The sequence below is a fragment of the Heteronotia binoei genome, chromosome 1 (genome assembly GCF_032191835.1).
Source record: "Heteronotia binoei isolate CCM8104 ecotype False Entrance Well chromosome 1, APGP_CSIRO_Hbin_v1, whole genome shotgun sequence".
Taxonomy (NCBI): domain Eukaryota; kingdom Metazoa; phylum Chordata; class Lepidosauria; order Squamata; family Gekkonidae; genus Heteronotia; species Heteronotia binoei.
The window spans coordinates 245352634-245378548 of record NC_083223.1 but is presented as its reverse complement, the minus strand read 5'-3'; the positions used below and the strand labels follow the sequence as shown (position 1 = coordinate 245378548).

The 25915-nt window shown below is 45.8% G+C and overlaps 1 protein-coding gene across 2 annotated transcripts in view; it reads right to left on the bottom strand.

Annotated features, from left to right (window-relative positions):
• Positions 1 to 25915, bottom strand: part of SCARA5 (scavenger receptor class A member 5) — a 130674-nt gene that overhangs the window by 90812 nt on the left and 13947 nt on the right. Inside the window, exon 3 of one of the 2 annotated variants that reach the window (XM_060250560.1) lies at positions 4175 to 4303. In XM_060250560.1, the coding sequence (XP_060106543.1) occupies positions 4175 to 4303 (129 nt within the window). The remainder of the gene's footprint in view (positions 1 to 4174; positions 4304 to 25915) is intronic. The other variant, XM_060250568.1, reaches the window with a different exon arrangement.

Below are 25915 nucleotides of genomic sequence, written 5' to 3'. Positions count from 1 at the left end.
AGAATTTCAAGTTTGATTTGTACAAACAAGAAGCCAAATTGAAAAAGGGACTTTTAGGTCAAAAACAACAAGGATGAAAAAAATTAAACCCATCCCTAATTATTACATGTCACATAGTATATTATGTCACATTATATGTCACATAATCCAACTGAAGCACTCATTCCAGTGTCAAGGGTATGGGGTTCAGGGGATTTCAACTTTTCCAAGAATTCTTAACTTTGATTATCAAAAATTTTGTTTCTGTTCTGCAAAGACCTCTGAATGGAAATCTGTTTCAATTAGCAAGCAAATCTGGAAGTAATTACCATTTAATCACAAAGGACAATTATTCTCTCAAATGCTGCATTTCTTTTTGGTTCTGTCACATTGGCTGTGTCCTTCAGAACACTGACCAAGTTTTGTTCTGATGGGTACTGACTGAAAATGGTCTCTAAAATCCGTGTGGTCCAGTCTGAAATTTCCGCTTATGCCTGGACTCACTGTGTGGCCTCTGGCAAGTCTCCCATATTTTGACCTCATTTTTCCTGCTATGAACTTTCAGAGAAGATGTGGAAAAGTGGACATGAATTCTATCACTTGCCTCAGAGACAGGACTAGCTTCAAAGACTCCAGAATGTTGTCGGTTGACCTTAATTTGATTGTCAATCCAAGTACAGGTTCACCTTGATGTGTCTTTGCTGCTTCCTAACTGGGACTACACGATAGGGCAGAGGTTTTCATTTTTGTTTTGTCCACAAGAAGTCCACCTCATTGACTTGTCTGCCAAGGATCCCCCTAGACATCAGCCATTGAACCCCAATATACAACAATGGATCCTGGGACATGTTGTTCAGTAATTTGGTGTTGACGCTGGTGAAATCTGATGGACCTTACTTGCTGTCTCACATGAAAGTGTGATACAGAATGAAGGCTTGGCTTAAAACTGCTCTGAAAGGGTAAAAGTTAGGGTTTTGAAGGCACTAAAATAGTTTCAGAAAACCCTCTTAATGAGAATGTTTACCTTTTTTCATCCTGTTCATCAACATTTGTTGCACAATTTACTGGTGCTAAGAGTTCATTGTGCCTTATTTTCCTGGTTAAAGATTCTCTCTCTCTTACTTAGTGTGTCCCTAGCCAATCCTGGATCATGTAATGAACATGTTGAACAGATCTGTATAGCCAATTAAACCTAAGTACATGTTGCACCTTTAAGACCAACTAACTTTTATTCAGAATGTAAGCTTCCATGTGCATGCACACCTCTTCAGACAAGGAATGAAGAAGAAGTGCGCATGCACACGAAAGCTTACATTCTGAATAAAAGTTTGTTTGTCTCAAAGGTGTTACTTGACTCCTGCTTTGTTCTACTGCTTCAGACCAACATGGCTGCCCCCCTGGATCTAAGTACATGTTGACATAATTAAGCACATTCAGTGTGAAGTCAATGTTTCTTGGTGATCCTAGCTTTTCATGTGGCAATCCTAGCTTATCAGGGATCATGTAGTGAAGGGTATGATGCTATGTAGGTAGCTAAATGGACTTAACTGAGTGCTGATGTTGAGGGCATGACACAAATCCACCCCTGCAGATCAGTTCCTGAAAAATCACCCAAAACAAGGGTGTTCTTTTGGGTGGCAATGAAAATAGTTGTGAAAAGCTTCCACCTCCTTTCAGCTCCACCCTGTCTAGAACCCTGCTGTTCAGCTGTGCACTGCTGGGGAAAATTGTTAGGTGTGGACATGCCGTCTCTCATGAAAGATTATCCACCTTTCCTGTTTTGCTCACTGAGAAGCCCAAGTCTCCCTCTTGAAGACAGTTTGAAAACCATGTCCCTGGGAAGTCTATAAACAGATCTCTCCTTTATTCTATGCATTCTGTTGTTTTATTTTTAAACAGCCCTAAGCTGAGAGAGAGGTGTTCAGAGAGATCAAAATATCCACCTTAGTTTTCACTCTGTTCCTATATTTACAGTTTAGTTCTAAGTGGAGCTTCCACCCAGCTTCCTGCCCACAATCAGCCCCTCTGAGCCTGTCAACTGGCCACTACTGGTATCCTTGCTCACACTACAACCACCACCTATTCTGAGAAAAAAAAGAAGAGAAGAAATTGGATGTATACCCTGTCCTTTACTTGGAGTCTCAGAGCAGCTTACAGCCTCCTTCCCCTTCCCACAATACACACCATGTGAGGTAGGTGGAGCTGAGAGAGCTCTGAGGGAACTGCTCTTGAGACAACAACTCTAAGTGAGCTGTGACTGACTGAAGGTCACTCCAGCAGCTGCAAGTGGAGGAATGGGGAATCAAACTTGGTTCTTCCAGAAAAGAGTGTGTGCAACTAACCAGTACACCAAACTGACCCACATCAGTATATAACTAAAATAAATTTGCCTTCCTACTTCTTAACCACCACACCACACTGGCTCTCACTACAGACCTTCTAGCTCAAATGGCTGCTTATAATGATAAAAGGTAAAAAAGATTGAGCTGAATCATACCACTCTATTCAACTAAATGTGGTGCCTTGCATTAAAAAAACCCCAGGCTCTTCTGCTTGATGAAGACGCCCTGTGCCAGAGGAAGGCTCCGTATTTAAACAAGTGAAGTGATAGGATCCAACAAACATGCACTTCCCCCCACCCCAAAAAAAACTAGCCAGTATATTATTTTATCTAGCCAGTATATTATTATAATACAAACTCCAAAACCAAGGGCTAAAATCAAGTTCTCACAAACAATAGAGCAGTTGAACAATTTGTCTCTGGGCTGTACCACTTCAAAACACAGGATATTATACTGATTTACTGCTCCTACATACAGGAAAAACTCCTTCCCTACATGTTAAAACAAGTTTTGGAAAAGGTGAAGCTAGAACCTGGCTCCCTGACATCTATATGGTTTTCTTCAAAGTAAGGTTGCCAACTCTCACTTGGGGGAAAAACAGGAGATTTGGGGGTAGACCCTGAGGAGGGCAAGATCTCTGGAATCTGGAGATCAGTTGGAATTTCAGATCTTCACCCCACCCCCCACCCCAAACCTGGAAGTTGACAACTCTACATCAGAGTCAGATGGTAAAGAATCAAAGGAGCTAGGCCACAATCACAGGGCCCATCCACAACCTCTCACCTAATCTTAAATTTAAACCAAGTCACCAACCCATTCCAGCATGTTTTTTTTACAAAAAAAAGTCCTGTACACTCCCTTATAGTGGGTGCTGTTATTATTACTCCTTATCGCCAATCAGCCCTCACTGACCAACTCACAATTCTTTGGTAATCTATTGATGACTATTGGCCAGGGTGGCTGAATAGAACTTCAATGTACAGAGGAAGTCAACCTGTGAATAAGAGTTTATGTCGAACAACAACAGGAAGAGGCATTGGTCTCTGCACTCACTGTGGATGTTCTGAAGGCATCTGGCTGTCTACTCTTGGAAAGAGAATGCTAGACATAATGGACCATTGGGCTGATCTAACAGAACTCTTCTATTGTTCTACAGTTCACATTGGGCCTGAGCTATAGAATTCCAGTCCAAGAACTGACTATCTGTCCCTTCTCTAGTATAACAATAGCAACAGAAAGACTATATCTCTGATTATACTTCAGAAAGTTTTTTGGAGGGAGACCTCAGAAATCAAACATATCCATGGGTGGGTGTCTCTCTCTTTTCCCAAGCTGGAGATCTGTGGTATCCTGGGGGCTATCCTATAGCATTCATTTGGATGTTCTAGTGCCATGCTTAATTTGTCCTCTTGGCAGAGAAGTGAACATTTGATTTTAGGTCTTCCAGACATTCTGGGAACGTGTACCAATGGCAGCTGCCCAACCCACAAACCCAAAGCTTGAGCCCAAAGACTCTTGAGATGGTTTGTGGCCACCCACTCAATCTCACTCGGTTCATTTCATCCCAGATTGGTTTTGACACATCTTTCTGTCCTGGTCCAACTATTACTCATTGTATTTCGCATTGTAGCTTTATCTTCTCTTAGCTACGCACAAAAGTCTGGGTGGTGGCACAAGTAAACACAAGGCCATGGAAACAAACCAGTGTGGTATGGCAAGGGGATTCAGCACATTAGGACAGAAACATTTTGAAACAACGTAGCTAGAGCCTGGGGGACTTCAGAATGAGAGGAATGAGAACGGCACTGTAATTTGTAATTCTAATGGATGAAGATTCTTTATTCCATTCCTACCTGCTAAGATAAAGACTCCCACAAGAATCAGGAATACCAGCAAGTACAGCCCAACCACTGCATATTTGAGGGCAGCCAAGGATCCAAGATGGCCACAGTGCCCTGATGGTTTCTTCTTGCTGCCTGCACCTAGAGAAGGGCAGAAGAAGGAAAGAGCCAGTTACCTAATTTCAGAATGATTTAGCACACAGTTATTTCAACCATGATTAGGAAGGAAACATTATATATTTGCTAGTTAGGTCATATAGCTAACCGGCTTTTCAATCAACTAAGGGGCCCAAGGTAAGGCTGGCATCTTCCCACCATAAAGTTTCTGATGATTCCTAGAGAGGCCTGATGCCACTTTGAGGTTTTCCAAGAAAATGACATCATATCATCACTGACATCAAGCCCTCCAGCTGGTCCTCGCCTCCCTGATCTCCCACCAGTTGCCAGGATAGGAATGTTATAGTGGGGGTTTCCCAGCATTCCCTCTTGTTGCTTACCAGCAACAACAGGAGGAAATGGACAAATGTGTACCAGCATTGAGTCTGTGCTCTTGCATCACTTTCAGTAAAAAACAGAAGTGAGCATATCCTATATCACCAGAACTGATGTTAAGTGTGCAGACCCTGCCCACAATTCCTCATTTGGCACTGCAGCCTGACAATGCTACACTAAGGGCAGTTAATAATCACAAAATTAATAAAATCACACTAAAATACACAATGAAACACTAAATCCATCACATTCATTCAAAGGCCTTTTGGAGTAAAGATGTCTTTTGTCTGCTCCAGAAGGCCTGAAGGGACATTGTGAGTCTCACCTCCTAAAAGACTGATTAACATGTAGTATGCTAGAAATCATTTTCCTGCATTATGGGCTTGTATCAAAGCCCATGGGCTGTGTAGCTCCTCAGGAGGAAGTTGTTTCAATCATCCAAAAGGCAAACAAATGTCATACTTTCTGGCAGGAAAGCAGCAGGGAGTGACTGGGGGTGCGTTCTCACTACACTAAATGATGCATTTTGCAACTGGATTTTTATTGTGTAAGAATAGCAAAAATCCAGTTGCAAAACACATTATTTAGTGTAGTGTGAACATACCCTGACTCTAGAACTGGAATAAGAATAGGGTTCCCAAAGATCTGGAGGGAAAATGTTCTGTTCCTTTAATACATACTCAGGGCTTTTTTGCAGCAAGAACTTCTTTGTATATTAGGCTACACCACCTTGATGTAGCCAGTCCTCCAAGAGCTTATAGTAGGCCTTTTAAGAAGAGCCCTGTAAGCTCTTGGAGGATTGGCTACACCAGGGGGGTGTAGCCTAATATGCAAAGAAGTTCCTGCTACAAAAAAGGCCCTGTACATACTTAATAGGATGTTGTTTCCCAGGTGATGTTATTTACCTCCGTGCCATGAAAAGCTCCACCTATCTACTTTCATTCAATAAGCCACTATTAAAGGAACAGGACATTTTTATCCAGGCCTGCTGTGAACCCTAGGTGGAAGATGTCTGAGCCAAATGAAGTGAAGGATTGTCTGCTGTAATGGAGAAGGTGCCCTTGGTGAAATCAGTATGAGTTGGTTTGCAAAAGGATTAGACACATTCATTGAGGATAAGTTCATCAATGGCTGCTAGCCAAGGTGGCTAAAGAGAACCTTCACATTTTTAGGCAGTAAACCTCTGACATAAAAACAAAAAGAAGACCCTTCCAATAGCAGACCAGTGGTCCACATAGTCCAACATCCTGTTCCATGCAGTAGCTAATTAAGTAGGGTTCCCATTTATAATAGGAAACCTCCGGGTACTTGCAGACCTCGGCTATCAATGCTCACCTCATCAGCAGATGGAACCTGGGGTCACACAGGAGCACACAATCGTTCTGGAAAGAAAAATTAAAAAGAAAAATAAGACCTTGTCTACTTACAGGAAGTTCTGACCATAGAGTTCCTGGCAATTCCTGGAGTTACCTAGAAGTAACAAACGGTAACCACTAGGAACTCTATGAACTTCCTATAAGTAGACAGGGGCCTTATTTTTCTTTTTAAATTTTTCTCTGGGGATACTTTCCCTCCAGCCAACACTGCAATCATAAGCAGGAGGGTTTGGTTCAGGGAGTAGCGGCCACATGGCGCAGAGTGGAAAAGCAGCAGTACTGCAGTATTGTGGTCTGAACTCACTGCTCATGACCTGAGTTCGGTTCCAGTGAAAGCTGGAATCAGGTAGCCAGCCCAAGGTTGACTCAGCCTTCCATCCTTCCGAGGTCAGTAAAATGAGTACCCAGCTTGCTGGGGGGGGGGGGGAAGTGTAAAAGACTGGGGAAGGCAATGGCAAACCACCCCGTAAAAAGTTTGCCGTGAAAACATTGTGAAAGCAACGTCACCCCAGAGTTGAAAACGACTGGTGCTTGCACAGGGGACCTTTCCTTTCCTTTAAGAACATAAGAGAAGCCATGTTAGATCAGGCCAATGGCCCATCCAGTCCAACACCTTGTGTCACACAGTGGCCAAAATTTTTATACACACACACATATATACACATACATATACACACTGTGGCTAATAGCCACGGATGGACCTCTGCTCCATATTTTTATCTAACCCCCTATTGAAGCTGGCTATGCTTGTAGCCGCCACCACCTCCTGTGGCAGTGAATTCCATATGTTAATCACCCTTTGGGTGAAGAAGTACCTCTTTTTAACCGTTCTAACCTGACTGCTCAGCAATTTCATTGAATGTCCACGAGTTCTTGTATTGTGAGAAAGGGAGAAAAGTACTCCTTTCTCTGCCTTCTCCATCCCATGCATAATCTTGTAAACCTCTATCATGTCACCCCGCAGTCGACGTTTCTCCAAGATAAAGAGCCCCAAGCGTTTTAACCTTTCTTCCTTTCCTTTCCTTGGTTCAGGGCTGGGCTGTGTGGCATCAGTGACTTTACTATATCACATCCAGGTTTTACATAGGGTAGCTCTAGGAATTCCTAAAAACTTTAAGAATTTTTGGTCATTCTTACAACTTACCGTACTTCACATCCAGGTTTTTCTCAGAAGAGACGTAGTGGGGTTGCCAGGTGTATTTGAGAAATCAGCGGGGGTGGGGGGAACTCCCGGGAACCAGAAGCATTGCCCCTGATGTCACCAGAAATGACATCACATCCTGTGCCTACATCACCTGGAAGTGATATAAGCACATTAGGGGCAATGCTCTGGTTTATGAGAAAAACTCTATGGTAAAATTGCCCTCAAACTATAGAGTTTGGCCAAAAACCAGAGTGTTGCCCCAGGCATGCCTACATCACTTCCAGGTAATGTAGGCACATTGCCGGGGAGGGGGATTTCCTCCTGATGGCCAGTGGCGGGCAGGAGCCTGCAAAATCAGGGGATCCTCTGTCCTCAACTGGGGAATAGCAAGCCAAAGACATATGGTAGTGATATTGATGACATCACTGTTTTTTTTTAATTCTCCCATCACTGTTCAGAGTGGTGGCAGACAAAGATGGCTGCCAGTGGGAGACCTCTTGCCATAGTGGGAGGCTGGCCCCAGGTTCTGTGGAGGGCCAACAAACAGACCATAAAAGCCAAGGTGTTGTTTCCTAGTGCTGGTATTCAGAGGTTTACTGGCTCTGGATGTGGAGGTTACCTTAGTGAGCCCTCACTGATGGACCTATCTTCCATGAATCTATCTTTAAAACCATCCACTATCCTGGCCATCACTATGTCTTCTGGCAGTGAATTCTACAATGTAAACACAAAAATGAAAAGGCACTTCTTTTTAAATCTGACCTGAATCTACTGTCCATCAACTTCATTGGGTGCCTGTGACGTCTAATATTATGAAAGGGAGAAAGTTCTTTCTGTCCTCTTTCTTCACTCAAAAGGATGTCCACAGACAGAGGAAGATCTTTCCTACCTCCTGCTACCTCCAAAAACTTTCCAGGACACCCAAGCCAATGCTGTAATTCAAAGGAACCTTGTCAACAAAATGTTCAGAGGAGCAATTATTCCTACTCATTGCTCTTGCACTGACGGTGCTTCTGCTTATGCAAGAGGATCCACTGGCACAAGAAGGAAGCAGGGGTGATGTCACTGCAGGCGCAGTTCCCATGCCTTGTTGTGTTTGGGCTTCCATAACTCAAGATGCAATCCTGAGCAGTAGGGTTGACACGTCCCTCCTGGTAACCAGTGGGGAATGGCAGGGGATTTACCCGGAACAATAGGGGGCCCATCTGATATGCAGCAACGTGTCTATGTCACTGACTGACCATGTGACTGAAAGTGACATCAGGACTTCCTGCCCATCAGGGTGATGCTCTGGAAACTGAGGAAAATCTGTATGGTAAATTTGCTTCTTACCATACAGTTTTGCACAAACACCAGAGCATCCCCCCCCCCCCAAATGCCCCAGACATGATGATGTCACTTCTGGATCACGGGGGCAGTGACACAGACATCATGCTTGGGGTGGGGGGTAAGTTTCCCCTTACTGGCCAGTTGATTGGTGGCAGGTTGGTGGGTCTGGCAGTTGGGGGCCCTTGCCTCCACTGAAGAATCTGGCAATCCTACTAAGCTGGTCGACTCAGAAGTCCCATGTTATTCAGTGAGGCTTACTTTCAAAGTGTCATTAGGGTTTCACTATCAGTATTGTTGTTCAGAGGTCTCAAGAGGCTGCGGGGAGGGGGAGGGAAATGAAAGGCTCCTACACTGTGAGTCCCTCAGAATCATACAATCTTACTCACCAAGGAAATACAGAAAATGAATTAGGGTTGAACACAAACGTTCCCTATTCACTTGCTTTTCATAGTTGATTTTATTTTGGACAACACTTTTGGTTTATCCACATTTTGGTATTATCGGTTCATTTCTATTGTATGGCTTTTTATACACAATGCACATTATTTATAACATACCAGACTCCATTTTTAATATATGTACAAAGAATAATAGTGCTTTATTGATGCACAGCTTATTTTGGGAATGTATACATTTCAGGGGAGGAAATTCAGTATGAGGAAATTGATGCCACGTGAGAGCATGATAGGCTAGATCTGCCCAAGGGAAAAGTAAAATCAAAACAGGAATTGTTGATTCAAAACAGCAAGGATGAAAAATTTGAAATCTCCCCTAAAAGAGACTGGCTTAGAGCTGGGGTTTTGGAAGAGTGCTTTTGGCACAAGATCTCTCTCTCTCTCTCATGGGAAGCAAAACTCATTCCATGAAGGTGATATTAATTTGGCAGGTATTCCAAAGTAACTCCTAATAAGGAAAGGAAAAGGGTATGACTTAACACTGGTAGCAAAACCCCAGTCCAAATAGCCCCTCGAATCATTTACAAAGAAAGCTAAATGTTTTTATAAGTGCTGTTGTTGGGGTTTTTAAAAAGATAAATCTGGAATGAGGAATTTCTCACAAACATTGTGCCAAGAGGAGGAATTTCGCACATAACTCTGGAGCTCAGACTTGTGTCATAAGGCTGCACAAGCACCTTTGCCTTTCAAAACAGTCTGAGAACAATATAAAGAAAAGGGAGATGAGTTTGGAAGAGTTCTAAAGGCATCCAAATCCACAGAGACTGAGTTTAAGCAAATTATGAAAATATAGAGCTTTTTTTGAGCAGGAAAGCACGGGAAAACAGTTCCAGCTGGCTTGGTGTCAGGAGGAGTAACCTAATATGCAAATGAATTCCTGCTGGGCTTTTCCTACAAAACAAGCCTTGTGTGAAATAATAGTGATGTCAGGGGGTGTGGTCTAATATGCAAATGAATTCCTGCTGGGCTTTTCCTACCCCAAAAAGCCCTGTAAAATATATAGGTAGTAGGTCTCTTTCTGCATGATGGCAAATTCACACCTGATTGTAGAGAGGGACTTGAAGATGCCTCCCCCCTCCCCCCATCAGTCTTTACTAGCACAAACCTGACCCCTTGACAGGTTTCCAAAATGTCATTTTCTTCACAACTGGTTCTATCCAGCCTCTCTGCTTCAATATACAAATTATGCAAGTAATCAAAGCATTTTTGCATCATTGCAGGCGATCAGAACACTAAGGACAGAGTCAGCAACTAGGGGTCTTTGAGATAAATCTGGTTTTTTTTCAAATTTTAATGTTCCAGTTCCAGTTCCACTTCCCCCACATTGCCTGTGTGATCTTGTTTTAGATGTTTTTCAGTCCTACCAGATATGACCCCACTCCATCTTCTTTCTTCATGACTGTTCACAACTCTTCACATCAATTGATTTCTTGCTTAGGGTTCCCAGCCTCCTGCTGGGGGCAGGGATTCCCCTGCTTTGGGGGGCCTCCAGCCCACCAGCATGGAGTTGGCTGGTGGGGGGATCCCCGCCTCAGAAGAGCTCCATCAACACCCAACATGCCCGGAGCAACGACATCACCAAGAACTGACATCATCACAATGGGCATGTCACGTGGGGGATGCTCTAGCATTTGGGTAAAAACTATATGGCACTACAGAGTTCCTCCTGTTGTGATCCCAGATGATTAACGATACCATCTTGGAGATGTTAATGTGTCCCATACTTTGTACCCAATCAGATTCAGCTACATGGTGAATGATATCAATCAGGCAAATGAGGCCCATTAGAGTGAGGGCAAAACTTCTTGCCCTGGGTCACACACAGTAGTCCAAACCAAACCAGGATCACACTAAATGCCAATCCAATTCTCATTCCTTTTACTATAATCATGACTTTTTTTTCTAGAAAAAGAGGTGCTGAAACTCTCAAAAGGGAGATGAGGGAGAAACACAAGGATACCCCTCATAAACTTTTAAACATTGTTTAGCATTTTGTTTCCATGACAACATTCCAGAACTCCATTACACCGCGTTCCCCAAGAAGAAAGCCCTGACTATGATAAAATTCTGCCAAAAAGCTTGCCATTAACTTTTCTTTTTAGCTTAGTGCTAGATCCAGTTCCACTGACCAGTCTGAAAAAAGAATCCACTAGAGCTCTCTAGGCATCAAGCAATGCAGAGGAAACCATCTCTGTGTCTTCCTCAGACTGAATTCATCTCCACAGCTGCTGTTCTAACTTTCTGGAGAAAACTGGGAGCTTCTCCCCAAGGGCAAATTTTCACCTCATTTGGCAGCTTCAGAATTTAGACTCCTCACCCAACTTAGTTACTGCCGCCTGTTTTTTCAAAACACCATCTGGAACTACCACCGTGCTGAGACCACTACCAGGCATTGCAAAAAAAACCAGTGGGGACTTCTCACCTATGAAAGGGTTGGTATACTGTTCCTCTCCAGCCTCTTTCTCTGCAGTATCCTAGCAACTGGATTGAAAGAAATCCCAGGATTTTTTCCAGACTCCATCTGCTTACTCAGGATAAGTCTGGCTTGGTCCAGCATGCGTATTCTCAAATAAGGTTGTAGCCATAAGGTAATATTCAATAGTTTTACACCGGAAGGATTAAATCTCAGAAATTACCTCATGGGCTGTAAGAAATCAAATTATATTTTCCAAAGAGAAATACTGGAAAGAACTATATGGCCCAGGAAAACAAAAAGAATTGCTGTTTCTTTTTGTCCTTGTACTCAGCGTCCTTAGTTCTCAATCTTTGTCTTTCAGGGATGCAGGGGAATTTGAAAACCCAGTTATGCTTTCTTTGATTCTTTCATGCATTCATTTATTTGCTTGCTTAAATATTTATTTCCTGCATGTCCCCACCCACAGGTTCCCAAGGCAGATATGGGTAAATGCATAGTAATGCAAACATCAAGCTAAATGCTTTAAAAACAATTACTGATTCTGCAGTAGCAGTTGCGCTGTTCCTGGGCTTCTGCTTTTCCCAGATCAAGCGATCAATTCCCCGCTAGTTGCTGCGCAACTGCATTTTGACCTGCAGCTTCCTCAAATTTCCCCCGTGTCTTCCTGATCTCTAAAAAAAACTGGTGGCAGGACTGTAGCCAGGATATGGAAGGTTGGTGGGCTTCTAAATTTGGGGGGGGGGCACTCAGCAGCCCCACCCCATAGCCTTCTCTCCCACTCCCTTCAAATCAAATGGGTGCTGCTTCTGCCACCTGACCCACATAGGGTGGCCATAATATCTGCAGGCCAGCCAGGGACACCTTGAGGGGGGAATGAATGTGTGTGTGTGTGCGCGAAGCGCACGCCGCTGCAAACAGGAAGTGACGTCTCTTCCGGTGACGTCACTTCCGGTGACGTCATGCCACCGCCGGAAACACCGCCGGCCCTCCTCCACGCAGGGGGGGGGAGGGGAAGCAGCCGAGAGGAGGGGGGCTGGCGGCGACGAGATAGCAGAGCCTGAGCCGCAATGCACTAAAGGGGGGGAGAGAAAGAGGGAGGGAGAGAGAGAAAGCAAGCCACGTTTTATTTTATTTTGCAAGGCCTCAGTCCCCAGCCGGAGGAGAAGGAAGAGCCCCGCGTCTTCCACGGCTGGGATTGGAGGGGGCTTGGCAAAAAAAAAAAGCATGCCTTCGCAAGCCGGGGTTGTGGAGACGGGGCGGGGGCAGGCCTCGAGGGAGCCGGGCCCGGGGAAAGCGCTCCTCCAGACAATGCACCAAAACCCGGGGGGGAGGAGGGGGGATTCCCGGAGGCGGAGCAGCAGCACAAGCCAGCGAGCCGCAGCAGCAGTAGGCAGGCCCCGCCGCTGGCTCGCCCAGCCTGGCTAAGCGGCGAGGGGGGAGGCATCACTTACATGGCCGGGAGAGTGGCGGCGGCTGCAGAGCGAGGCTGGAGCCGAGGCCTAGGCAGGCAGGCGGAGTAGTTGCAGGCGCTCCTCCTCCTCTTCCTGGCTGCGGTTGCTGCTGCTCTCGCAGGGAATCAGCCCATGGAGGTGCTGCCAGCCCGGGCTATGAATGGAGAGCCGGGCGTGAGGAAGGGAGGCTTCGCGTTGTGCTTTCCAGGCACGGCCACGCCAGGGTGGCTTTGCAAGGCAAGGAGGGCAGCGCGGCTGGCTGGCTGGCTGGGGCACCGGGGCTCCCGCAGCTCCCTGCCTTGAGCGTTCGCTGGCTCCCCGGTTCCTCCAGCCTTTCCTTCTTTGAGTCACTCGCCCGGGCTCTGCCCAGGGACGCTCGCGGGGTCCTACCGCCCGGCTGGCTCCTTTTTGCAACTCTGCTGCTCACCAAACCCCACTCCCCCACCCCGTTTCCATTCAAACGCATTTCGTCTTTTCAGTTTGGGAAAGAAAGGAAACCCGACCCGAAAATGGGTTCGCACCCCGCCGTCGCCGTTGCGCGCAAGGAGCGCTCCCGCCGCTATCATTCTGGGACCAATTTCGTCCTAAATCAATTTTGCACTAGACCGGGATTTATTGGTCCCGGGTTAGCCAACCCGGGAAGCGGGAATTTGAGGGCAGGGGCGGGACTTTCCCGGGTGGCCGGGACGATCTGGCCACCCTACACGTGCAGTTTGGGCAATGGGGAAGGAAGGGCAGCAGTGATGAGAGTGCTACTCAAATAGTGCATGGGGCTGGCAGCAGAAGCAAAAGAGAGCTGAAGACTGACAATGTTAGCAGCTAAATGGCATTTTTTTAAAAAAAGACATTAAACAAGTTGCTGTAGTCTGCAGTCTGGAGATTAGCTGTAATTCCAGGGGATCCGTAAATCCCACCTGGAGAGAAAGAGAGTGTGTGTGAGTGTGTCCCCCCAGCCGTGCAACCTCTGCTCATCTGCGCTGAAGGGGGAGGCTGGAGGGGGCGGGCTGGGCAGGGCCTGGGCCAGCCTGCGAGGTGGAGGTGGGGGGTATTCCCTAGGAGGAGTCCCTGGGGGGACTGGAGAGTCACCCAGGTGGGGAGGGGGAGGTGGGCTCGACCCCTGGGATTTGCAAAGTCCCCTCTCCCTGTGTACTACCCAGCCCAGGGAGCAGAGGAGGGCCAGTGACCGGCTGCGTAGCCGCACAGGTGGGAAAGAGAGCAAGAAAGTCTTTCTGGTTTTCTGGTAGAGGGGCGCAAAAGCTGGAGCCTGCCTTGTGCTGGCGGGGAGGAGGAGGGGCCTGGAGGTGCAACAAACACCAGCCTTTCAGTCTTGGTGCCTTTTCCCCAAAAGTCCATGCCAAGCAAGGCTAGGGAAGGTGACTGCATTCTGCCCAGCGGCAGGCAGAGAAACCCAGCTGCTCTGCCTGCGATCCGCCCCTCCCTGCCCAGTGGAGCTGGCTTCAGCTGCCAGGTACTGACTGGCTGGCAGTAAGCACGGAGGTGCCCCTTTAGGTGGCGGCACAGTGCAGAGTGGCCGCAGACATGACTCTGGCCCGGGCAGCTATGCAGCTGGATGTGCCTTGCCTCCCCATGCCTGATGGCCATGCTGGGGGGGGGGAGCTGACCTCGGGTAACTCCTCTGGGGAACACTGCTGCTGCTCCTCTCTTTCTGGCTCGGCGATGTTGCCCTCCTTCCTTGCCACCAAAATAGCGCGAGGGACCAGCCCACAGCAGAAACAGCCCCGGCCTTCCACGCCATTTAAAGGGCCTGACAATCAGCTGATTGGCGAGCTCTTTAACTGGCAGCGGGAGGCTGAGGGCTGCTTCTGCCACCCACCCCATGCAAGATTTGGGTGACAGGGAAGGGAGGGCAGCGGGAAGGAGATCAGAGGCCCCAGGAGCTGGTGGGGGGCCCAAAGTCAGGGGGCCTCACCCAGAAGTTGGGGGGCTGTGCCCCCACAGGCCCCCTCGTAACTACAGGCCTGGCTGATGGGGAACTGATTGCTTGAGCTGGGGAAAGCAGAAGCCCAGGGGTGGTGCAACTGCCACTGCAGAATCAGTGATAGAATACAAGGTAATCTTACAAGGTAATCCTGAATAGAAATACACCCTTCTAAATCTACTGGAGTCCAGGAGTTTAGAAAGTGTAGTTCTCTTTAGGATTTCAATGAAAAAACTTAGAACCAGCATACTATCATGGTGAAAAGTACTGTTAGGTCAGTGCTGACTTATGGTGACCCCACAGGATTTTCAAGGCAAGAGACATTCAGAGGTGGTTTGCTATTGGCTGCCTCCACATTATGACCCTGGTATTCCTTGGAGAATCCAATTCCTTTGGGTTCTCATCCAAATACTAGCCTGTTTAGCTTCTCTAATGAGATCAGGCTAACCTGGGTTGCCCAGGCCAGGATAACATACTATACACAGCATCTTTTAAAAACATCAGGCAAACAATAAAATGTACCAGAAAACCAAAGTATCATGTAAAAGTCTTTGTGAAGCACCCAGGTTTACCCTTTCCCACCTTTCAGAAACAGGTGGTTCTGAATAAAGACAAATAATTTATATTGTTTTCTGTAGCTGCTAGCCTTAACCAAGTGGCGTAAAAGCCTGAGATAACATGTGGAGGGCTGGAGCAGAATCATACCCAATCTCCCTGCTCCCTTCCCCATACATGGACATCTGCGCAGAGCCTACAGATAAGTCACTGGAACACCTCTTCTACGCATGGATAATGGGGAAAACCCTAGAAGAGCAGAACTGGACATCGTGAGGACTAAGAATAATGGATTCCCTTTGTTTCACTCCTTTATCACTTTGAAATTTAGCTCTGTTTCACTCCTAGGGTTGCCAGCCTCCAGGTGGGGCCTGTAGTACTCCTGGCAGAGATCAACTCCCCTGGAGAAAATGGCTGCTTTGAAGGGTAGGCTCTATGGCATTGTACCATGCTGAGGCTCCTCCCCCCAAACCCCACCCTCTCCCGGCTTCACCCCCAAAGTCTCCAGGTATTTTCCAACACAGACCTGGCAACCCTATTCACTCCTCTTGGATGCTGGTTTAACTGGGAGAATGTCTAAAATTAAATCTGGAGTTGAAGTGTACTTTCTCTTGGAGGGGCTCCAGTACTGAAAGTCAGCCAAAGAAAAACATTCAAAGAAACTGAGCACAAAGGGATGGGAGGGGTTATTTCTCCTTCCCTACACATGCTAAGTCACTCAGTTTTCACTTATACTTAGAATTAAAGTTTGTTGGGCTTAAGGTGCCACTGGACTCAAACTTAGTTCTCACATCTTGTTAACTCTTTTGTTATCTGTATGCTAATTTGCTGCTATCCACAGGTCTTACCAACTACGTTAATCCAATATTAGCTATATTTATTGCTCAGTTACTTATGCATCTTAACTTTAATTAGCCCTTCCTGGAAACTAACCCCCCCACACACACACACCTATATGCAATGCTTGAAGAAATCTGTTTTAATGTAATTAAAGTGTGCATCTGCATATGATAAGTAACTCAGTTCTTGCTTATACACAGACTTAAGCATTGTTGGTCTTTAAGGTACCACTAAACGCAAACTTTGTTCTGTTGCTTCAGACCAACATGGCTAACCCACCTGAATCTATATCCACTTCACATGCCATTTCAGAATACCATTAAATTGTATTTAAAACTGCCTCTTTTATTTATTTTTATTTATTTAGAGGATTTATACCCTACCATTCCCTTGACAAATTAAGAAGAAAAAGAAGATATTGCATTTATATCCTGCCCTTCTCTCTGAATCAGTCTCAGAGCGGTTTACAATCTCCTTTACTTAACTCCCCCACAACAGATACCCTGTGAGATAGGTGGGGCTGAGAGAGCTCTCCCAGAAGCTGCCCTTTCAACAACAGCTCTGTAAGAGCTATTGCTGAACCAAGGCCATTCCAGCAGCTGCTGCAAGTGGATGAGTGGGAAATTAAACTCCAAAGGGAGTTCTGACCATCACATTTAAAGGGATTGCTAGGGTTGCCAAGTCCACCACGGCTTCCAACGGGGGACTTTTTTCGCAAGCTTTTTTCGCATGAGCAATGTACATGGGGCGTGATGACAACAGCCGGAAGTGACATCATTGCACCAGCACTGCCACACACGGGCCACTCTAGGCATGAGGTGAAAACTATGGATTTCCTGGACGCTCTAACAATTTGGGAGGTAAAAACTCTTTGGTACCTATTATTTTCCCTCCCAAATTGCTAGGGTGTCCAGGAAAACCATAGATTTTTTCCAGAAATGCCTAGAGATATTTGTGGTTTTTTAACTTCAATTATACCCTACCTTTATCATTGGGACTCAAGGCAAACTATAAAATATAGAAATCAGACAGCATAAAATACCCTATAAACAGTGCAATAGGTCTAGGGTTACAGAACCAGAAAGCAATGCAAACAAACAAATACATAAGAACATAAGAGAAGCCATTTTGGATCAGGCCAATGGCCCATCCAGTCCAACACTCTGTGTCACACAGTGGCCAATATGTGTATGTGTGTACATACACACACACACACATATACATACATACATATACACACATATACACACACACACATATTTATGTATGTATAATGGCTAATAGCCACTGATGGATCTCTGCTCCATATTTTTATCCAATCACCTCTTGAAGCTTGCTATGCTTGCAGCTGCCACCACCTCCTGTGGCAGTGAATTCCATATGTTAATCACCCTTTGGATGAAGAAGTACTTCCTTTTATCCGTTTTAACCCAACTGCTCAGCAATTTCATTGAATGCCTATGAGTGCTTGTATTGTGAGAAAGGGAAAAAGGACTTCTTTCTCTACTTTCTCCATCCCATGCATAATCTTGTAAACCTCTATCATGTCCCCCCGCAGTCGACATTTCTCCAAGCTAAAGAGCCCCAAGCGTTTTAACCTTTCTTCATAGGGAAAGTGCTCCAAACCTTTAATCATTCTAGTTGCCCTTTTCTGGACTTTTTCCAATGCTATAATATCCTTTTTGAGGTGCGGTGACCAGAATTGTACACAGTATTCCAAATGAGACCGCACCATCGTCTACGACATCGTCTAAGACTGATAAACCATAATGCTGAAAGTGAATTACAAAGGTAGAAGATAATGCAGTTAAAGCAAGGTCATACATAGAATAAACACTGCGATAGACTGCAGCCCTACTCTCTTATAAGCGTGATCTCTTGAGCTGTTCCATTATACTGCCATTCTAATCCTTTTATAAAAATGCCCTCCTGAACTTGGAGCCATGTAACCAAGGACAGAGCAGATGGGTGTCCTTTACATGTTTAGCTAAGAGCAAAAAGGTTAGGGTTTTTTTTAATCAACAGTGTTATGACATTGTATATGCTGGGTTTAAAATTTATAATGGAAAGATAAAATCTGTTTTACAAAGTGAGATTAAAAGAAACATGAACTCATCCAGAATGTTCTTCTAGATATTAAATGTCTTCCCAAAGTGTTTACGCCTTTTTTTTTCTTCCTGCCAGAGTGATGAATACCACAGGTCTTATATTTGGCCAAGTGATTCCATAATCACATAAACTTTTGTTATTGGGTGTAATGGAGAAGAGTGCCTCCAGCTAGAATGTAGAACGAGCTGTCGAATTGTGTTACTGAAGCGATACTGAAGATCACCGTAAACAGAATGAATGTAATACTTTTTAAGAGGAACAAGGGTTGCCAGTTTCAGGTTGGGAAATTCCAGGAATTTGGGGGGTGGAGTCTGGGGAGGTGAGGGTTTTGGGAGGAGAAGGACTTCAGTGGGGCGTAATGCCACAGAGCCCGCCTTCCAGGGCAGCCATTTGCTCCAGAGAAACTGATCTCTGTTGCCCAGAAATAGGGTTGCCAGCTCTGAGTTGAGAGATACCTGGAGACTCGGTGAGTGGAGCCTGAGCAGGGTGTGGTTTGGGGAGATGAGGGACGTCAATAGGGTATAATCCTTCTGAGCTATTCAGGCAGGACACAGATGATACTTTTCAGTGATTTGAAAGAAGGCCTGTTGTTGGTCATAACGGATCATCTTAGGCTCCATCTACACTTTACAAAATCCTTCTGTTTCCTAGGGGACACCACAAGGTCTTTGTAACATACATGCAATGGGAGTGTTGTGCCTTCCAGGTGCACAATGGATGTTTTCTGTTTGTGACCACAGTAACACAAGGAGAAGCAGTTTCAGCATACCCAACCCCATGCTCTTTTCACATCTTCAAACCACCACATGGAACCACTACTGGCTCTGTTGTGAAACTTCTGTGCAGCCACAAAAATCACATGATTTTTTCAATGGCGTTAACAGTACTCAGTGGGGTGGTTTGAGGATGTGTAAACAGCATGAGAGGGAGGCTAAATCCACTTGTCCTTATGTGCTGTCATTGCAAACAGGGAAAAGCCTGTGTGCATCTGAGAAGAACAAAACTCTCATGGTGATGGGAAGAAATGACATCACAAGAAGAGGAGCAGTGGGAGGAGTTGACCATTCACCCTGATGCAATATTATAGGATGTGCCATCACAGGGTGGACATCACAGCTGTGCTGGGTGCTTTCCCCAAACTCCATCCTCCACAGCTGCTACCCTCAAATCCCCAGAATTTCCCAAGGAAGACTTGGAAATCCTACTTAAGAAGATGCACGTTATTAAAAAATAATACTTTTTATTCACACAAAAGGACATTTAAATATAAATTGGTGGTGTGCTCAGTCCAATTCAGGTGAGTGGGGGCTGAGGACATAGACAGGAAGTGACTTGATTTTTTAAAATGAATATTTTCTTTTCCGCATATTCCTAAACTGTAGCTTAACTAGCTTATCTTATATGAAACTGCCTTATGCTTAATCAGACCCTTGGTCCTTCAAAGTCAGTATTGTCTACTCAGACTGGCAGCAGCTCTCCAGGGTCTCAAGCTAGGGTTGCCAAGTCCAATTCAAGAAATATCTGGGGACTTTGGGGGTGGAGCCAGGAGACATTGGGGGCGGAGCCAGGAACAAGGGTGTGACAAGCATAATTGAACTCCAAGAGAGTCCTGGCCATCACATTTAAAGAGACAGCACACCTTTTAAAATGTCTTCCTTCCATAGGAAATAATGGATAGGGGCACCTTCTTTTGGGGCTCATAGAATTGGACCCCCTGGTCCAATCGTTTTGAAACTTGGGGGGTACTTTGGGGAGAGGTACTAGATACTATATTGAAAATTTGGTGCCTCTAACTCCAAAAACAGCTCCCCCAGAGCCCCCAAAACCTCCAGATCAATTCACCATTATACGCTATGAGAATCGATCTCCACATAGGGAATAATGAAGACTTTTCCCTCTCCCCCCCCCCACCCCGTTTCTGGCAAATCTGATGCAGGGGATTGGCCTCTCTACTCAGAGTTGCTGCCAGCTTCTTCACAGCAACACAGACACACAATCCCAAATTGAAGCATTTCAATCAGCCTCCGGAGGTGCAAAGGCACATGGTCCTTTGCGGGCAGGGCTTCCCCCCCCTCCCGCCAGCCAGCTGACTGGGGGCGGGAAGCAGCCTGGGAAAACGGAAGAACGGCTGCTGCGATCAGGTTTGGGTGGGAAGGGAAGGGCAAGGAGAAGCTCTGCGATCCGGGGTGGGAAGGGAAGGGATGAGGAGAAGCATCGAGGATCGGAGGGAAGGGGCGAGGAGAAGCTGCTGGGATCGGGGCTGGGTGGGAAGGGCCGCCATTCCCCCTCCCCGCCCCCTTTCCAGATTTTTGGCGAGCGGGGAGAGGAGGCTCCAAATCGGGGGTCCCCCGCCCAGGCGGGGGATTTGGGAAGCCTATCTCAAGCTGAGGTTTTTCATACCTTTTTGCCTGGACCCTTTTTCGTTGGAGATGCCAGGGATTGAACCTGGGACCTTCTGCTTACCAAGCAGATGCTCTATCACTGAGCCACTGTCCCTCCCCAAAAACTATCTCAAAATCTAGCTCAGTGTTATTCTCCAGTTGTACAATAAAAAGGTTTTCCATTTCCAAAGGGTTAAGATGGGCGTCCAAGCAAAGACAAGTAGATCAAATGACGGAGCCCTGCAAAGGTTTCGGCTGAACTATGAGACAATAAAACACTGAGGTCACTCTTTTGTTGGCAATGGTGAAATGAGATCCCTGGAGAAAACACTGAGCTTTAAGATGAGATTTTTTGAGTGAGAGAGGTGGAGGAAGCGTGAAATGTGATGTTTTCTTTGCTGTGCAGCAGACCTTGCCTCACCCCAATATGGGTCAATATGCAATTAATTACCAGGATGCTGTTATCATCAGCTTGTGGTTTGTGATTTTTGTGTCCCCCGGCCAAACAGATGGAAACGGAGGTTTCATAACGATGATAGTTAACAGTATTTTTCTCTGACACTTATATCAGGCCCTTGGGGAGTTTGAGAGAAATTAGCCTGGGCCTCTTCAGTGAACCACTCCCTTTCTGAGGCAGATCACAGCTGCATGTCCAAAAAAATGGGGCCTTCTTTGGATCTTTGTTAGCAGCACCAATTAGAAAGAACAACAAGACTGCAAAGAGTGAATTGGATTAGGATTGCCAGCTCTGGGTTGGGAAATACCTGGAGATTTGGGGGTGGAGCCTGAGGAAGGCGGGGTTTGGAGAAGATAGACCTCAGTAGGGTTGCCAGGTCTTATCCGGCTCCTGATGGGGGATTTTAAATGCTAGAGGCCCCCCACCCATGATGTATCCAGTATGATAATGTCACTTCTAGGTGATGTCTTTGTGCTGGGCTCCTTGTGGCACATCGGTGCTCTTCAGGGGCAAAGCTACCCTTGCCAGCCAATTCCATGGTTTAGGGTTGCCAATCCCCAGGTGGGGGCAGGGGATGCCCCGGTTTGGAGGCCCTCCCCCCGCTTCAGGGTTGTCAGAAAGCAGGGGGAGGGGAGGGAAATGTCTGTTGGCAACTCTGTTATTCCCTCTGGAGATTTATTCCCATAGAAAATAATGGAGAATTGATCCGCGGGTATCTGGTGCTCTGGGGGGGCTGTTTTTTTTAGGTAGAGGCACCAAATTTTCAGTACAGCATCTAGTGCCTCTCCCCAAAATACCCCCCAAGTTTCAAAACGATTGGACCAGGGGGTCCAATTCTATGAGCCCCCAAAGAAGGTGCCCCTATCCTTCATTACTTCCTATGGAAGGAAGGCATTGAAAAGGTGTGCGGTCCCTTTAAATGTGACAGCCAGAACTCCCTTTGGAGTTCAGCGATGCTTGTTACAGCCTTGATCTTGGTTCCACCCCAATGTCCCCTGGCTCCACCCCCAAAGTCTCCTGGCTCCACCCCCAAAGTCCCCAGATATTTCTTAAATTGGACTTGGCAACCATACTATGGTTGCAGGTTGGAGGCCCCGAAATCAGAGGAACCCTAGACCTTAGTGGGGCATAGTACCATAGACCATGCCCTCCAAAGCAGCCCTTTTCTTCAGGGAAACTGATCTCAGTCATCTGGATATAAATTGTACTAGTGGGAAATCTCCAAGTGCTGAGGTTAACTCTAAATTTCATGCTTTTCATGAAGAGGGGAGCAGGACCCCTTTCAAACAGTCAAGAGCAAGCTAATTCAGTAGTGTAGCCAGCCCCTCACTATGTCCCAGATCTCATAGGCCAGGGTTTCATGTAGAGGCAAATTTCACTCAAGTTCAAATGAGAGGATCCTGTCCTGACTGCAATTGGGAAACTGCCCTTTCTGTTCATTAGCCAAAACAAGGCACATACCCCAGCCACAGATTTATTATTATTTTTTATTCAAATTTATATTCTGCCTTCCCTGCAAGCGGGCCCAGTGCAGATCACAACATAAAGATAAGAGACAGGTGACTGTAAGTTTGCATGGCAGGGCACTGAATCCAGAGTGCATGGTGAAGGAAGCCATTTAATTTCAAGTGTTCCTCTTTACCATTCGACTGTTCTAACTGCAACTGGGAAATCCACCATTTCTTATAATGCTACAGGTGATGCAGGTTCATAGAGCTGAGCCAAAATGGGGTACCTGTTTCCGTGAATATTTTGTGTTCTCCTTTTTGGTGATTGGGAGGCAGTGGCTTGAAAGGGCACAAAAAGGTTTGCAAGTGGAGAGGGAACACATCTTTATTGCCAGATTAGATCAGCCAGTACTCCCTATCCAATCAAAATTTGGATGAGTATACACATTCAGAATGTTATCAAAGATTTCAGGTTTTCACGGCTGGTAACATCATTAGGGTTTGTAGAATCTTTTGGGATCAAGTGCCGTGTTCTAATGGAGAAAGTTTTCCTTCCAGACGTTTCGTTCTCAGCTGCGGAGAACATCCTCAGTGGCGTTGCAGCCGGAGCAGGCGCTCAGACCTTCTTGGCTGCTGTGCATTGAGTGGGGCCAGGGCTGCTGGAGAGCTGCTATTTGTAGGCTGGAGGGGGTGTGATGAAAGGGCAATTAGTTTGTGGATGTGCCCATTGTTAGGTGGGGCTTCCTGGAAGGGAATGCTTTGAAAATTTAGAGCAGAATGCTTTGAAATTTAGAGCAGACAGGTATTATTGAAACATGTTGCTCCCTGTCTTGCTAAAATGAAACGGGCCAGGAAGCATCACCTTTGCTGAAAAGGCAAGGGCTTTGTTTTCTCTTCATGTGATATCCATGACCCCTGATTGGTTGGGATTAAAGAACGAAAAGAAAGCCCAGCAAAAAAAAAAATAATGGTTCCAGCAGAGCAGCAGATGGGAAAAACAAGAGCTACATGACAACATGACAAATTGATACAAACCACAATGGGGAAAAAAGGGTTCTGTTTGGAGACATTAGGGGGTGCAACTTGAATCAAGATGCAAGATGAATCTCTGTTGGCTTTTTCAGAAAGCCACGGCCACAGAACTTCAGTTTTCAGAAAGCACACATTTCCAGCCATTGCAATTCCTGAGAAAAACCTCAACATGTGTGAGAAATTACTATCAGTGTCAGTTCCCATGCCAACACCTCATCTTCAGGCACTGCCAGCAGCAATCACACATGTGACATTTCAACCTGGGTTTAGTGCTCTTAATAACAAGAACTGGAAAGCCCCAAATATCTTAACTCAGCGCTGTCATGTTAGATAGGAGATGGACATTTTCAGGCCCTTGGAGGTTCCCAGTACATCCCGCAATACCCTCTATCAAACCCCAAATAAATAAGAATATAAGAACATAATGGTTGAACCATCTTTAGAGCTAAGGAGCGCTGTGCATAATAGAGTAAAGGGAGTCATCAAAGACTGCATCTGCCTACCACAATTTCAGCCTTTCCCCATTCTCATGTCAAGAAATAATGATGTTATTAAAGTTCACAAAAAATAAGAAGAGCCCAGGTGAGATTGGACCAGTGGTCCATCTAGTCTAACATCTAGTCTAACACAGAGGCCATCCAGTTGCCCTGAAAAACCAATGGGGCATAGAGGCCAAGGACTTCCCTTGAAGTTATCTCCTAGCTCTAACTATCTGGCTCATAAGGTGAACTTCAGTGGTCATTATGCTTCCCTTCAGTTTAAGATCCGCAGAGTTCTATTCGAAGCCACAGAAGAACTCCTCCTTGACCTTCCACTCCCTCATTCTCTTCAACATTTCAGGCAGCAGGGGCAATGGCACCTCTCTGAAGGAATGTGACTCTTTCCATCCCTTTTCCCCTCCATCTCAGAATCCCAGGGACCAGGCAGCCTGGTGAATATCATTCTCCAGGAAGCTGAATCAATATAGCCTCAGATGTCTAGGAGAACTACTTTTCCCAGGGGTCCTTGTTCCTTGAATACCACTGTAAAAGCATTCTGGGAACAAGAAGAAAGGATGGAGACATTTTACTACTGCTGCTGCTGGCTCAACTGCCATCATTTTGGGGAGCTTGCAATGAGGGAGTTTAGGAGTGCACAGATGGCTTGCAGGTAGAGCTAAAGAGAAAGCTGACCTTCCCATGCTTCACTATGAGCATGACAGTGTTTCTAAATTCAGAACTGAGACTGCTGGTGGGGGGGGGGGGGAGATATTTTTCCATGTGGGACATGGAATTACATTTGCAACAAAAGAGGAAGGGTATAGAATGGGTGATAACGGCAACCTGATGAGAGGATTTGGAGGCAAGCCATGGCTGGGAAAAAGCAGCATAAAGATTTAGAAGCTGCAGAAAGATGGTGGGGAAGAACAGATTAAGATGCTAACTCCTCCCCACCCCCCACCCTATAAAAACCAGAGAATTATTTTGGTGATAAGGTGACAAACCTATTCCCAGCGATTCTACAGGGAGGGAGTTTGGTAGTTCAACCTGCAGATGTGCTTCCCAAGTTTGAAGCAGTTTGTCTTCTATTAAAACAGCACAACAAATCAAATAGCCACTAAGCCGTAATAAAATGACAGTGCTAACCCCAGCTATAATTGGAGACAAACTCTTATTTGAAAGCCACATGACACAATACCATTTTACAAGCCATCTGATTTTAAGTTTTCCATTCTTCTACTTCAGCCTTTTCCCATAGGGAAGATGTTCCAGCCCCTTGACTATTTTATAGGCCCATCTACAGAGTTATAGCCCACTGATTTCATCAGACTTAGAAGGGTATAGCACTGCGTAGGATGGCATAGTTTGTTGCCATTTTTCATCACTGCTGTCAGACATCCTTGTCAAGATGGAGAGACACACTACTGATTTATAGGAAAGCATTGTGATATTTTTTATTCTCAATCCTTTCCCTAATAACTTATAATGTTTGCTCAGTTCAAGCATAACCAGGGCTTTTTTGAGTCAGAACACACAAGAATGCAGTTCCAGCTGGCTTGGCATTGAGGGTGTGGCCTAATAGGCAAATGAGTTCCTACTGGGCTTTTTTGTAAAAACAATGGGCTTTTGTGTGAAACAATGGTGATGTCAAGGGGTGTAGCCTGATATGCAAATGAGTTTCTGCTGGGCTGTTTCTGCAAAAAAAAAAAAAACCCTGGGCATAACACAAATCCATCTATTTGTTTATGCCTATTTTATTTTAATTAGGCCCTTGTCTGGATGGTCCAGGCAAGCCCAATCTTGTCACCTCTCAGAAGCCAAGCAGGCTCATCCCTGGTTAGTACTTGGAT